The 14,300-nt window shown below is 42.2% G+C and overlaps 1 protein-coding gene across 3 annotated transcripts in view; it reads left to right on the top strand.

The window, feature by feature from the left end:
• The window catches only part of ccdc171 (coiled-coil domain containing 171), a 218,560-nt gene that overhangs the window by 8,118 nt on the left and 196,142 nt on the right, over positions 1–14,300 (top strand). For all 3 annotated transcript variants that reach the window (XM_080188307.1, XM_080188306.1, XM_080188308.1), the window contains exons 4-5: positions 1,662–1,836; positions 5,122–5,312. In XM_080188307.1, coding sequence (XP_080044433.1) covers positions 1,662–1,836; positions 5,122–5,312 — 366 coding nt within the window. The remainder of the gene's footprint in view (positions 1–1,661; positions 1,837–5,121; positions 5,313–14,300) is intronic.

Here is a 14,300-nt window from a genome sequence, read left to right as displayed (position 1 = left end):
AACAGCATACAGCCCATCTCCTGCGCCATGACTTTCACTTCCTCCCCTCCATTTCACAACAAGGATAGAGTCCCCCTTGTTCTCACATTTCACCCCACCAGCCTCCACATGCAAGGCATAATCCTTCTCCATTTTTGCCAACTCCAGCATGATGCCATCATCAAATAATCTTCCCTTCACTCCCTCTGTCAGTGTTCTGCAGAGACCATTCCTCCGGGATAACCTAGTCCATTTCTCCACTATACCCAACACCTCTGCTGCCACTCATGGCACCTTCCCATGCAATTGCAGAAGGTGTAACACCTAAACCTTTACCTCTTCTATGCTTGCCATCCAAGGTCCAAAACATTCATTCCAGGTTTCACTTGCACCTCTTTCAATTTGGTGTAATGCATTTGCTGGACCCAATGTGGTCTCCTATATCAGCAAGACCAAGCGTAGACTGGGCAATCGCTTTGCGCACACAGACTGAAAGTGCTCAGTGATCAGGACCCTGACTTTCTGGTTGGTTGCCATTTTAACGCACGATCCTGCTTCCATGCCCATATGTCTGTCCTTGGCTTGCTGCAGTGTTCCAGGGAAGCTCAATGCAAACTGGAAGAACAGCATCTCATCTTCTAGCTAGACACTTTTTACAGCCTTCTGGTCTCAACATCTAATTCAACAAATTCAGATGATTTGCTCTACCCCACCTCGACCCCTTTTCGTTTTCATTGTATTTTATTTATTTTTTTACTGTTCTCCACTTTTTATTTCTTTTATTTTTTTTTTCCTTTTTCCTCCTACTTCATCCCTCTTACATTTTCTTCCCCTTTTCTACATTCTACTCTGTCCCATTTCTCTCCCTCCTCTCCATATCTTTATCTGTTACAACTTCTCTGCCATTTGGCCCCTCACATCCTTTATTCTCTCTGTGGATACCTATTAAGTTTTTCCCCCTTGTTCCAATGGCTATGACTCGTCTTTCATTCCCTCCCCTGCAATATAGGTATCTCCCACTCTATGCCTTTGTCTTTGACAAAGGGTCATCTGGACTCAACGTCAGTTCTTTTCTCCTTACACATGTTGCCAGATCAGTTGGGATTTTCCAGCATTTGTTCTTTTGGTAGTACATTGGTAATGCCACACAACATGGGGGGTGGAAAATTGCGTAGTAATTAGGAGATTTCCATGTCTGTGTTTGACTCAATGTCATAAAACTTCATGGGGTCCAGAGTTGATGCTGTCGCAGGGCAATTCACCCCTGACTGTATACCACTTGTACTGCTGCCACCTCTGTGGGGTCTGTCCTGGCAGTGGGACAGCACATAAGCAGGATTGGTCGTGTCTGGCTCATTAATTCTGTGAGTATTGCTATGTCAGGCTGTTTGATTAGTCTGTGGGATAGCTCTCCCAACTGTGCAAAGTATGTATTGTACATGAAGTGTAGGAAGTTGGAATAGGAAATAGTTTAGTTTTTCTTGTGCCACTATAGGAGATGTTAATATTTCACTCATTTACATTATTCTATTCTGCTCTGGAATTAAGTTTATTTGATGCTATGCAACTGCTTCTCTGGGCAACACCGATGTCCAGCATTGTCAAATAAAAAGCTGTAGGAGAAATTGCACTTTTGATTTTGTAAGTGCATTTAACCTGTTTGTGCCTTTTTATTTTCACAGCGTTCAACATTTGATAGCCATGTTGCTAGGCTACGGGCACAACTGGAGAAAGGAGAGGCACTGCGACAGACCCTGGAGTATGAGTTAGCTGTGGCCAAGAAGGAAGCCAGTGTTGTGAGATGCACTTCAGAAGACAGAATAGACTCTATTCACAAAGTACATGCACAAATGAAAGGTACAAAAAAATCAATGTTTCCAGATGGAAATTATAACAAACTGGTAAATTGTCATTTTCACGTATTAATTTGTATTGATATTGTAAAACCAATAACTTGTAAATTACAAGAAAAGTGTTGCATTTCACATTACATTACAATATAGTTGAATGTTTAAATATGAAGGAATCAAAACCAGTTGTTTTTTGAAAAAAACAAAATCGATAACCAGAAATCCCATTCATGAATGAGGTAGCACAAAGAAACTGACCAGTCAAATCGCTTAAACAATTCCTTCTCTAGCTTTTGATTACCATTTTTCTCTTCCAGTCAGATTGCATGGAGTTAAAAATAGCATGCATGTATTTAAGATATTTAGTGCACACTTTCTAGTTCACATCATTATCCAACTTTTTTTTTAAGTCAAACACTTAAACTAAGTTTAATAAACTGAGGAGCAATCCTTAAAGGGAAACTCCCCAAAACAAAAATCACCAAATTAGACTTTAAACTAAAATGGGATTTAAAAGGGTTAGATGCCCAGTCCCTGCGGTGCTCAATGGCCTCAGGTGTCCATGGGCACTGCTTGCTCCTCTCCAGGGACAGTATCCAAAGGGTGCATGGTGTAACAACAAGGCAACTTCACATTTTGATTATTGTCACCTGAAAACTATTGTTTCTTGCGTGCTATTCGGATAAAGCATACTATAAGGAAAGAATTGAGACCATACAGAATTTAGTGTTACAGTCACAGCTATGATAGACCAACTTAATGCAAAGTTGAGGGGGGGGGGGGATCCTTAATTATGCTGGCTGCTTTGAGGCAGTAGGAAGTGTAGACAGAGTTAATGGATGAGAGGTTGGTTTGAGTGATGGACTGGGCTACATTCATGACCCTTTAGTTTTTTGCATGGGACCTAGAATATCTGAAGCCTCTCAACCTTACTGTAATAAGTCATTAGAGGCAGAAGTCCCTTCTCCAAAATCCCTTTGTTTACAAACTCAGCAGTACAGAGTGTGAGCAGTCTGCCTCTGGGGGGTGTCAGAGGAACTGACACTCCAGTTAAGTATCTGGCAAAGACTACCTGATTGGATCATCAATTGGATCCTTAATCAGGGAGTTCATACTCCAATAGGCCAACTTCAATGGCCTGATTGAGGTCATTACACTCACCAAATGGTTTAAATGAAAATGGAAGAGAAAGCCAGTGCTGTGATTAAAATAATTAAATATTTTAAGGTGTTCACAAGATCATCAGAAATGGTAGCAGGATTAGATCACTTTCCTGCCTATGTCCCATTAACCTTTAATTCCCTTCATCAAAAATCTGTCAAAATCGACCTTGAGTATATTCAGTGGAGACAATTCTCCCACCCTGCTGCACTAACTTTCTAGTGGAGTGGGAGAATCGTGTGGCCGGGCATGCACAGGATTCGTGCATGCGATCCCACCACAAGTACATCTCGCAGTGCTGGATTTCTGGTGCTATGATCTGCGCTGGAAACTGGTGTGAAGATCAAAAGTTATTTCAATGTGTTAATATATTTTAAATGTAATTAGCAGGCCGGGGACTGAATGCTGTAGGCCCGCTAGCCGCTCCCACCCCATCAGAGTTTCAATCTAGTAGGATTTACAGTAGGTTCCCACTTTTGGGAAACTATTGAGACGACCCTGCTGGAGTGAAGGGGTCAGTCAGGACTCACCAAAGGGGTTGGATGGTGCCCCTGGGCATAGGCACTCTGACACTGTCCACTGGGCTTGAGGCAATGCCAAGTGGGTGCGGCCTACTGGGGACAGGGCTTATGAGTGGGGTCTATTTCGGTGGGGCCTGGGGGCAGTCAGGGGGGGTGGGGTGGGTGGGGTGGGTGGGGGAGGTGGCTTGAGATCAGGGTGGCCCAGGACAGCCTGGGAATTGTTGGGGGGCTGAATTGGACCATGGAGGGAAAGGGGGAGTAGCAATGGAGGTCCCAAGCTAGCCAGCAAATGAGAGGTGTGCAGAGGCCCACTGATTTCAGCCTTTTCAGCAGGAATAGGCCCAGTCCCCTGATATCTAGTGAGATTCAAGCTGGTGACCTCTGCATTGCACAGAGTGGGAGATTCTATTGTGAACTCCCACTGAAAGAAACAGTGTGAATTACTCCAGTTTTCCTGCAAATTTGATACTTAGAATTTTTCTGGGAGAATTCAGACCAGTGACTCCACCTCTACTGCTTCCCGTCATGTATGTTTGTGGCCTCCTGGGCATGGGCATGCCCCCTTGTTCACTCAGTGCCTGATTTAGGGACTTGGCATCAGACAGGAGGAAAGATGTAGAAGCTATTGAGAGGGTACAGAGGAGATTTACAAGGATGTTGCCTGGACTGGGAGGCATGCCTTATGAAGTTAGGTTGAGGGAGCTGGGACTCTTTTCCCTGGAGAGACGAAGGTTGAGAGGCGACCTGATAGAAGTTTACAAAATGTTGAGGAATAGATAGGGTGGACTCTCAGAGGCTATTTCCCCAGGTTGAAATGGTCGCTACGAGAGGACACAGATTTAAGGTGCGGGGAGGGAGGTTCAGAATGATATTAGGGGTAAGTTTTTCACTCAGAGGGTGGTGAGTGAATGGAATCGGCTGCCGTCAGTGGTGGTGGAGGCGAACTCGCTGGGGTCTTTTAAAAAACTTCTGGATGAGTATATGGGGTTTAATGAGATTGAGGGTTATAGATAGGTCTGTAGGTTGGTAGGTGTTGATGTGATTGGCACAACTCGTGGGCCGAAGGGCCTGTTTGTGCTGTAGTGTTCTATGTTCTATCTACTGAGGAAAAACTCCCATCCTGCCACCATTCACTTGTGGCCTGGTACTCTCAGCCATCTTAAACCTTTTGCTTGTGTGCATAGCGGCTATCCACCACTCCTGCTAGCACTGCCTGCGCTGGACGTTTATTGACCTCTGGCAGCTCTCCAAACACCAGTCTTTCCTGGGATTTCTGTACTGGCTACAAGTTCTGGAGAGGCACATGATGCTAATGGAGTTGCTCCAAAGTAACACTCAGACCGACAGACAAGGCCCCTGTCGCATGCATTAAATTTGGCCCTTTGATAATGAAACCTCTTTTCAGTCTAGGTCCGTCACATTGCTTCAGTGAATTTGCTGTATGACAGTAGTGGGTGGGGGTGCAATCTGTAGTATGTGCATGGCTATTATATATGATTTATGTGGAATATTTTTGAAAGCAGTAACACAAAACATTTTGTAAATCAAAACTGCAACTAATGTTTAGGCAGCCACTGAAAGTTTGTTTGTTTTTGGTATTGTGTTGACAGTGCAACATTCAGAACTTCTGCTGAAAGTGAAGGAATTAGATAAAGCTCTACAAATTTCTAAACAAGCAAGGGAAGATGATCAACAGCGATTCCAAAGTGAACAAGAGGATAAGGACAAAATCATTCAGGCCAGTCATACAGAAAATGAGTTCCTGATTGCTGAGAGGAGTCGAATTGATGCTATCCTGCAGGTACTAAATAGTAACTAGTATTACTTTCCAAAATTGTTTGTGTATGTGAGTTCAGCTGTAAATTATCAGGATCCTGGACAATCTACAGTAATGACTTAATGTTTCTCAAACAGGTTAAAGTAACTGAGCTGAGTGAAAACCCCTTTCAATGCCCCAAGCCCAAAATCTCTGCCCATTACACAATTGCAAATTCCATAGTCCAAATAGTCACCATGCATTCGTTGATGGTGTGCTTTCTCTTGCCAAACTTCTTGGCAGCACGGTAGCACAGTGGTTAGCACTGGTGCTTCACAGCTCCAGGGACCTGGGTTTGATTCCTAGCTTGGGTCACTATCTGTGTGGAGTTTGCACATTCTCCTCATGTCTGCTTGGGTTTCCTCCGGGTCCTCCAGTTTCCTCCCATAGTCCAAAGATGTGTGGATTAGGTTGATTGGCCATGCTAAGATAGCCCCTTAGTATCCTGAGATGCATAGGTTAGTGGGATTAACAGGTAAATATGTAGGGATATGGGGGTAGGGCCTGGGTGGGATTGTGGTCAGTGTGGACTTGATGGGCCAAATTACCTCTGTATTGTAGGATTTCTGTGATTGTTTTTTTTTTGCCTATGCTGTCAATGCTTCATTACTGATGCTGAATAGAGAAAGGTGTGTGTATATGTACTTAATCTCTGTGTACAAGTGCAGCATCTTTGTCCTTTAGAAAAAGGGGTTTTCCTTTTGGTTTTCCCTTGACTAAAGTCCTTAATCACTTTTTAAGGATCAAAGATCTTCTGGGTTCTCGAGGCAAAGGAGGAATGGTTGAGGTGCCTGTAAAATCAAGCTACATTAGCAATATTCTGTTGCATTTAAAGGCATCTGCCTACTCTAGAACCTTTAAACCTGTTGAGGGATTTCCATATACTATATCAAAATGTTTGGCTCCCCCTCTTGACAAATGGCATGGATGTTAAAGTAAAAACCTGTTCATTTCACTGATAAAAGAATGTAGCTGATCACTATCTCTTCTATGCACTGCTCCTATGCTTTAGAATGGCTTTTGCAGCACTTGAGTTGTTATACAGACAAAAAGGCACCAATTACTCCTAAGAGATTGGATAAACACATTGTAGCTTCATTTATTATCTAAGCACATAATAACAGCTATATATATAGTTAGAACTCTTGAAGACATGAGCAGCAGAGTTGTGCGTTTCTTCTCAAAGGCAGAAGTGAAACTCAAACTGGATTGCATAACAGACATTTTTTATGATATCATGTCCCTATCCCTCAGTGGTAGGTTACAAGGTTCATCAATCAAAAGGTCCTTTTGAGTCCCCATTGAATAAGGCTGAGCTGACTCCATTTGTCAAGTCGTTCAAGAACATGAATCCTCTTAACTGTTAGTCTCATTGTAAAATAATTGTATGGACTTTGACAGAGTACAACCCCAGCTTGTTTTAAACTATTCAGTTTCTGATTAGCTGGAAGGTGTTTAGGAAGTTCCCTAAATAATGCTTCTGGCTGCTGGCTTGATGTCGACAGGCCCTCCCCCAATAATCCTGTAAATTCTGCTGCAGCTGTTGGATATTGTACTCCCATGCCACTCTGGAAGAATTATTTTGATCTTGCAAGAGGAGCATGGTGGCACAGTGGCACTGCTGCCTCACAGCGCTAGGGACCTGGGTTCAATTCCCAGCTTGGGTCATTGTCTGTGTGGAGTATGCATGTTCTCTGATTAGAAACTGAATGGGGTGGCATAGTGGTTAGCACTGCTGCTTCAGAGTGCCAGGGACCAGGGTTCAATTCTGGCTTTGGGTGGCAGTCTGTGTGGAGTTTGCATGTTCTCCTCATGTCTACATGGGTTTTCTCTGGGTGCTCTGATTTCCTCCCATAGTTCAAAGATGTGCAGGTTAGGTTGATTGGCCATGCTGAATTGTCCATTTTAATGTCAGGGGTTGTAGCAGGATAAATAGGTGGAGCTAAGGGGATAGGGCCTGTTTGGGATTGTGGTCTGTGCAGACTTGATGGGCCAAATCACTTCCTTCTGCACTGTAGTGATTCTATATATGTTTCCAGTAAAATTGTAAACAGACAATATTGTGAATTCAAAATGAGCTGTTTTCTAAAAGGAATTTTTTCTTTGTGTTTAAGACAAATAAACCTGATTTTGCTGGAAACGCGTGTCTTGGTTCTTTGTTATTTGTGTACCTACTGTATTATAGTGCAGAAATTCTAGTTCAGTGACTAACACCATTAGTTACGCCTCGCCATAACTTGTTGGGACTTCGGCCCTGCTCCACACAGACTCGGTGCAAAAGTAGACAGGTAATTATTGTAGCCCCATGCTCCACTTATAATCTGGCAAGGTCAAGTTTGCTGAATTAATGTAGCTGTGATTGCACAGCCACTTAGTGTGTTACAGAATGATGCTGAGGGTTCTGAATCAGTAAAATATTCAATCGATCAGCAGGTTGCCTGAGGGTAACAATTTTACTGATTTGTTCTAGGAATTTCATTGAAATTTTAAATCTCAGTTAAGTAATAAATTAAGTGTTTTGACAGGCAGCAACTGATCTTCTCTTGACTAACATGTATTGCACAAATTGCAATTGGTAATGAAATGAGTATGGATAATACACACAGTTCAGGAGACAACCTTGTGCAGATAGGACCCCTTAACACTAATTTATATATTTTATGCCTTTCTAGGGCAAACTCCAAATAGATTGAGCCTAACCTGCACACTTCGTCCATATTACAGTGCATCCCAACTTATTAGGTCTAAGACATGCCCATAACTGTCCCTGTTGTTTTGTGAAACTGCAGCATTGTATTTGAATTATTCTTGTCCTGTAATGATTGTGGAGCAAAGCATATCGGTTCAGATTGCATTGTCAGTGGTGAAATAAGGGCACTTGCCACAGACTTTCAAGAAAGCTAGTACATCTGGTGTGGAATTCACCTTTCTCAATTGGCAATTTCATTCTGAGTTCAGCTTTTGAGGCTTCCAACAGCTGTACTGTTATGAAATGGGTTTATGTAGCCAAACAGTGAAGAATTCTCACAGGCAGCAAATCGGGAATTGTGAAGCAGTTATTTAGCAAATGCAAAGTCCCTAAGCCAAGCAGTTTCCTCTAGTCCTGCTGCATTGAGTGCAGATAATCCTCTGCTAGGTCTGTGGATTGGATACGCTTCCATGATGTGATGCATAGTTGGAACTGGTGCCCATCTGTTGGCCAAGCAAGAGCCACAGCTAGTCCTGAACTTGAGTGGACCACTCCTTCCTCAGGAGGTTGAAACCAAGCAGCTTTTGGGTTGGGTTTGACACCCAGGTACTTGCTTGTTGTGTCAAATGATTTGTAAAGGTAGAATTTCTGTTGAAGTCCCTTGCAGGAGAGTAGCTTGTGTCAAGGAAATAAACATGCAATTAAGATAGAAGCAGAAAAATTATAAATTTAAATCTGATTCTTTTTTAATCACAACGAAAGGTGACATTTCACAAAAAAACAATGGTTAGGCCAGAGAGATGGTTCATCAGTAATTTGACTTTGTACACTATTTAAGGCCTCATTCGACTACGGTAACTGCATCTCTCTATAACTTTGTAATTTAGTCCCACTGAATTCAAAAAGGTGAGAAGCTGCACAGTTCACATTCTCCTTGCCTTTCTTGGAATAGTGGTTTATCCAGCTAGGAATCCTCATCTGAGTGGAACTTCTGTTTTTGGAAAATGTGAGAGGCTGAGACAAGAAGGATTGATCTGGCCATTCTCTCCTCTGGAGCTTCGTGATCTATCAGCATATGAGGGAACTCCAGATAGAGAGCACTGAAAACTTTCAAACGTTATCCGTTTTTCAAAGTGTACTCTTCAATTTACTGTCTCTACAGAGCCGTCTTTTTGTCCTGTACGTACTGGAATTTTTGAAGGGGATAGTTTGTTTATTAGTGTCACAAGTAGGCTTGCATTAACACTGCAATGAAGTTGCTGTGAAAATACCCACACTCTGGCACCTGTTAAGGTACACTGAGGAAGAACTTAGCGTGGCCAATGCTAAACTCATTTGGACTGTGGGAGAAAACTGGAGCACCCAGAAGATATCCACGCAGACAGGGAGAACCTGTAGACTCTGCACAGACAGTAATCCAGTTATACTTCCAGATGGCAGTTGTGTGTTAACTAATTCTTGCAACTTGTTTCAAACAAGTGATTTGTTAGAAAACAGATCATTCTGATCTTATTTCAATAAGTCTGGTTAAAGTCTTTCTTTCACTCTACATCCGGCAGTGGTGAAGGTAAGTACTTGGCCATTCGGTGAATGAATTAAACTTCAAATTAATGATGTGACTTGCAGAACAGTGGGGCTAAATGCATTGCACAGTCCTCCCATCCCATTCATTACAGATGGTAGCGTAGGTGTGGAAGTTCATGCCAATTCAGATGAGTTCTTGGGATTGCCATCTGTGAGGATTTCAACATCCAATGCACCAAATGGAGTGAGGAATTACTGACGATTTCTTTCTTGGGTTCTATGTTTAACTGTGCTTGCATAGTCAGTATTGTGTGCAGTTCTTGAATCCATATTATAGGAGGCATTTGATAGCATTGAAAAGGACACAGAGGAGACTTACCAGGATGTTGTCTGGGCTGAAGAGATTGGGTAGATTGGGGTTGTTTTCCTTGAAGTACAGGATACTGAGAAAGATGTGGGGCATTGGTGGAGTAGACAGGAAGAAACCTTTGCCCTTAAGGGATCAATGACTTGGGGCATAGATTTAAAGTAAGTAGCAGGATGTTTAGAGGGATGTGAGGAAAGATTCCTTGATCCAAAGGGTGGTGGGAGTCTAACTTCCTGGCTGAAGAAGGCAAGACCATTCTAACATTTAAGTATTTAGATGTGCACTTGTGATGCTAAGACATACAAGGCTGTGAACTAAGTGCTAGAGAATGGGATTAGAATAACTTGGTGGTTTGTCTTTGGTATAGATATGATGGGCTGAAGAGCCCTTTTCGGTGGTATTTACCTCTTACAACATTAAGCAAGGATGCTGTAAGTTTCTGTCAGTTCCATGGAGTAATGACAATGAATGTGAACAATTTCTTATCCTTACAATCTCAAAATCAAGGCCACAATGTTTGTTGCCAATGTCATCATTACACTGATTTCTACCCAGTATCTGCAGATAACTGAGCTTTGCAGGGAGGTGACTCATCTTGCTTGTACCATAGATTACAAATAACATTGGCCAGTTTTGCTCTCTAGGAGCCTTGTTTTGTGCCTTGATGGTAAGGTGGAATCCATGGGCAAAAGCTTGATCACATTGGACTTCTAAGATCACAATGTAAAAGATTCTGAAAAAGTCTCCAATCTTGGCTAATTTATTTCCAGACAACTAGGTGTACTGTGCAAATTCAGCATTACTGATTATCCCTTTTGCTTCTGTACAATTTTTCAAAAGATGTGTAAATAAATCTATACTGGAGGAATAGGAACAAAGGTACATCCCCACAAAATCTTTTGGTTTGAACCTAATTTATCAAAACTTTTTACTTCCTACATTGGAGGTATTCTGAGACTAACAATTATGATGTGGAATAGGCCCTTTTTCTTTATATGGTGTTTATTTGTTCACAACCGTGACTTCTCATGCCAGCAGCAGGTGGATTTGAAGCCCGTCAGCAGAAACACTTTGTTAGCCTGGGCAGACTGCTCTGAGCATCAAATTATTCTGCCAACAAGACTTTTCTACTCTCTCCGGATTTGCAACTTTACTAGGGACCCAATATATTCCTCACCATTAAAAGAAGCAGCATCTCCTGAATGAAACCCGTCAAGCATGAAACAGTTCAGTAGATAAATCTTCATCTCTACTGTATTCATCTCCTTCCATTCTGATAACACCAAAAGGTGGTGAGGTGTATGGAAGCGAGACTTCAGTCAACCGATAACAGTAGGGACAAAAAGGAATGAAGGCTTACCATTGTACCTGGGAGCAAGAACCATCTCTAACTAGTGTAACTGGCATGCATTGATCTGTTTGGCTTTCCCTCTAACATTTAACTTTGTATATATTCTTCTTCTTGGCTGAAAAATTCTTTTTGCTCCAAATTCACATTTTCCTCCTTGTTACTCCTTTTCCTGCAAGAGAAAATTGTAAGAAATAAGTACTCTCGGTCAAGACAATATTGGTGAGACGCAATAATTATTGTAGTGAGGAGATGGTGAACAGTGGCAAAGGGAAGAAAGATGCTTCTGTCTACAATTCAGCCCTGTAAATCTGTTTATGAAGGGTTTATAGTATTGCTTGTAGCTTAGAACATTAAATTATTGTGCCAACAAAATTCTACTCTCTCCAGATTTGCAACTATACTACAATTGTTTTCAAGCTGAAGTATATAGTTAGCAAATAAATGAAGGACTTCTTGAAAAAAAATTCAAGACTCATCAAATATAGATTTCTACCTTTTTTGAGCTCGTATTTGTATCTATTTTATCCTTGGTATGCCAGGGTTGTTGGGTGAGAAGCACTTTGTGTAATTTTTTGAAAAACTCAGTGGGTGTTGCTGGCTAGGCCACATTTATTGCCCTTGAAAAGATGATGGTGAGCTGCTACAGCCCATGTGGTGTAGGTACACTCCCCAGTGCTGTTATTGACACAGTTCCAGGATTTTGACCCAGCATAGTGAAGGAATTGCAATTATATTTCCAAGTCAGGATGGTGAGTAACTGAGAGAGTGACTTGCAGGCGATGGTTTTTCCATGCATCTGCTGTCCCGTTCTTTCCAATGGTAGAGTTTGTGGGTTTGGAAGATGCTGCAAAAGGAACCTTGTTGAGGTTCTGCAATGTATCAGGTAGATAGTACTGATGATCCAGGTCAGAAACTCCAAGATGTCTTACAAAGTCAGCTTAGACCACACATTTTGCACTTTGATTTTGGCATAGGTGAGCATAAGATGTTTCACTCCAGGTATGATTCAAGTGATCCACTAGGAAGTTTTTATCAAACACATTTATTTAAGCATAACTTTTACCAACTACAAAAAACAAAAACCATGATGTTGTACAGCACAGTGGTTAGCACTGTGCCTCACAGCATCAGGGACCTGGGTTTGATTTCAGCCTTGGGTCTGTTTGGAGTCTGCATGTTCTCTCCATGTTTGCATGTGTTTCTTCCCATAGTCCAAAATTGTGCAAGTTAGGTGGATTGGCCATGCTAAATTGTCACCTCGTATCCCAAGATGTATAGGTTAGGGGGTAAATATGTGGAGTTACAGTGATAGGGCCTGGGTAAGATGCTCTATTGCAGAGTCGGTACAGACTTGATGGGCTGAATAGCATCCTTTTGCACTGTAGCAATCCTGCGCTCATTTTAATCTTAACAGCTAACTGTATTGTGCCAAATCAAACAACACTAACAAACATACACCCCTTTCTAGGCTTGGAACAAAAAGCAAGTATGCTCACGTGATGCTGGATTTTGCAGCTTTTTAACAGCTGCTGTGAATTGGTCCTTTTGGAATGTTGGATTACAACTGAGACCTCCCAATCTTGGCATCTTCAGTACATCTCAAAAGAAAAAGATAGAGACATTGCTTGCCTCTAGCTAGCAACCCATAAACGGCAAGATTCCCAATACCAGGGAGCAAAAGAAGAAACAATGCATTCAGTCTCAAGTCCAAACAGCTGCTGAACCAAATTGAAACTAAAGCCTGGGAAAAGAACTATCTTCCAGACATCACCTGACCTGTCAATCATTTGCCACCAGCAATTCAACAGTGTCATAATAATTCTAGGACACAGCATTAGTTCAGATCAGAAATAAACATTGCTTCAATTATCCTGCTTCAGCAACAATAAAAGATACTGGTTACAGACAGCACAGCATCAAAACAGAAAGGCCAAGTCTGCTTGGAAAAACTGCAGAGAACATGATTTTAAAAAACATTTAATGGCACAGTATTGTCACAGTTCACTGCTGCCATTGTTTGACAGTGGTGGTGGGAGTCAATGGCACCCATTCCACAAACAGGCTGCTTTTTTTCTCAGATGGCGTTGAGCTTCTTGTTGGAGCTGCACCCATCCGGACAAATGGAGAGTATTCCATTCACATTCCCTGACTTGTGCCTTATAGATGGTGGACAGGCTTTGGAGAGTCGGGATGTGAGGTGCTCAGCACAGGATTCCAAGCCTTTCATCCGTGTTTATAACCAAAGCATTTATTAGGCTGGTTCGGTTCAGTTCCTAATAAATGGTAGGTAACTCCATAAGACATAGGAGCAAAATTAGGCCACTCAGCCCATCGAGTCTGCTCTGCCACTCAATCATGGCTGATATTTATCTCATCCCCATTCTCCTGCCTTTTCCCCTATAACGCCTGGTCCCTTTATTAATCAAGAACCTATCTATCTCTGTCTTAAAGACACTCAAAGACCTGGCCTCCACAACCTTCTGTGGTAAAGAGTCCCACAGATTCGGAATACAGTGATGGTAATGCCGTTGAATATCAAGGGAAGATGGTTAGATCCTCGCTTGTTGGAGATGTTCATTGCCTGGTCCTCGCGTGATGCAAATGTTACTTGCTGCTTTTCAGCTCAAGCCTGGATGTTATCCAGCTCTTGCTGCATTTTGACATGGACTGCTTTGGTATTTGAGGAGTTGCAAACGATGCTGAACGTTGTGCAGTCATCAGTGAACATTCCCACTTATTACCGTCTGATGGAAGGAAGGTCATTGATGAAGCAGCTGAAGATGTTTGAGCCTAGGATACTACCCTGAGGAACTCCTTCAGTGATGTCCTGGAACTGAAATGATTGACTTCCAACCACTACAACCATCTTCCTTCATGCCACTTCAACCAGCGGAATGTTTTCTTCTGATTCCCATTGTCTATAGTTTTGCTAGAGTACCTTGATGCCTTACTCATGTCAAATGCAGGCTTGTCATCAAGGGCAGTCACTCTCACCTCACCTCTGGAGTTCAGCCTTTTTGTCCGCGTTTGAACTAACTCTAA

Source organism: Carcharhinus amblyrhynchos, chromosome 5 (genome assembly GCF_965287045.1).
Source record: "Carcharhinus amblyrhynchos chromosome 5, sCarAmb.v2.hapA, whole genome shotgun sequence".
NCBI classification, from domain to species: Eukaryota; Metazoa; Chordata; class Chondrichthyes; order Carcharhiniformes; family Carcharhinidae; genus Carcharhinus; species Carcharhinus amblyrhynchos.
Note: the sequence above shows the minus strand (reverse complement) of the source record. Positions and strands in the feature narration are given on the sequence as shown.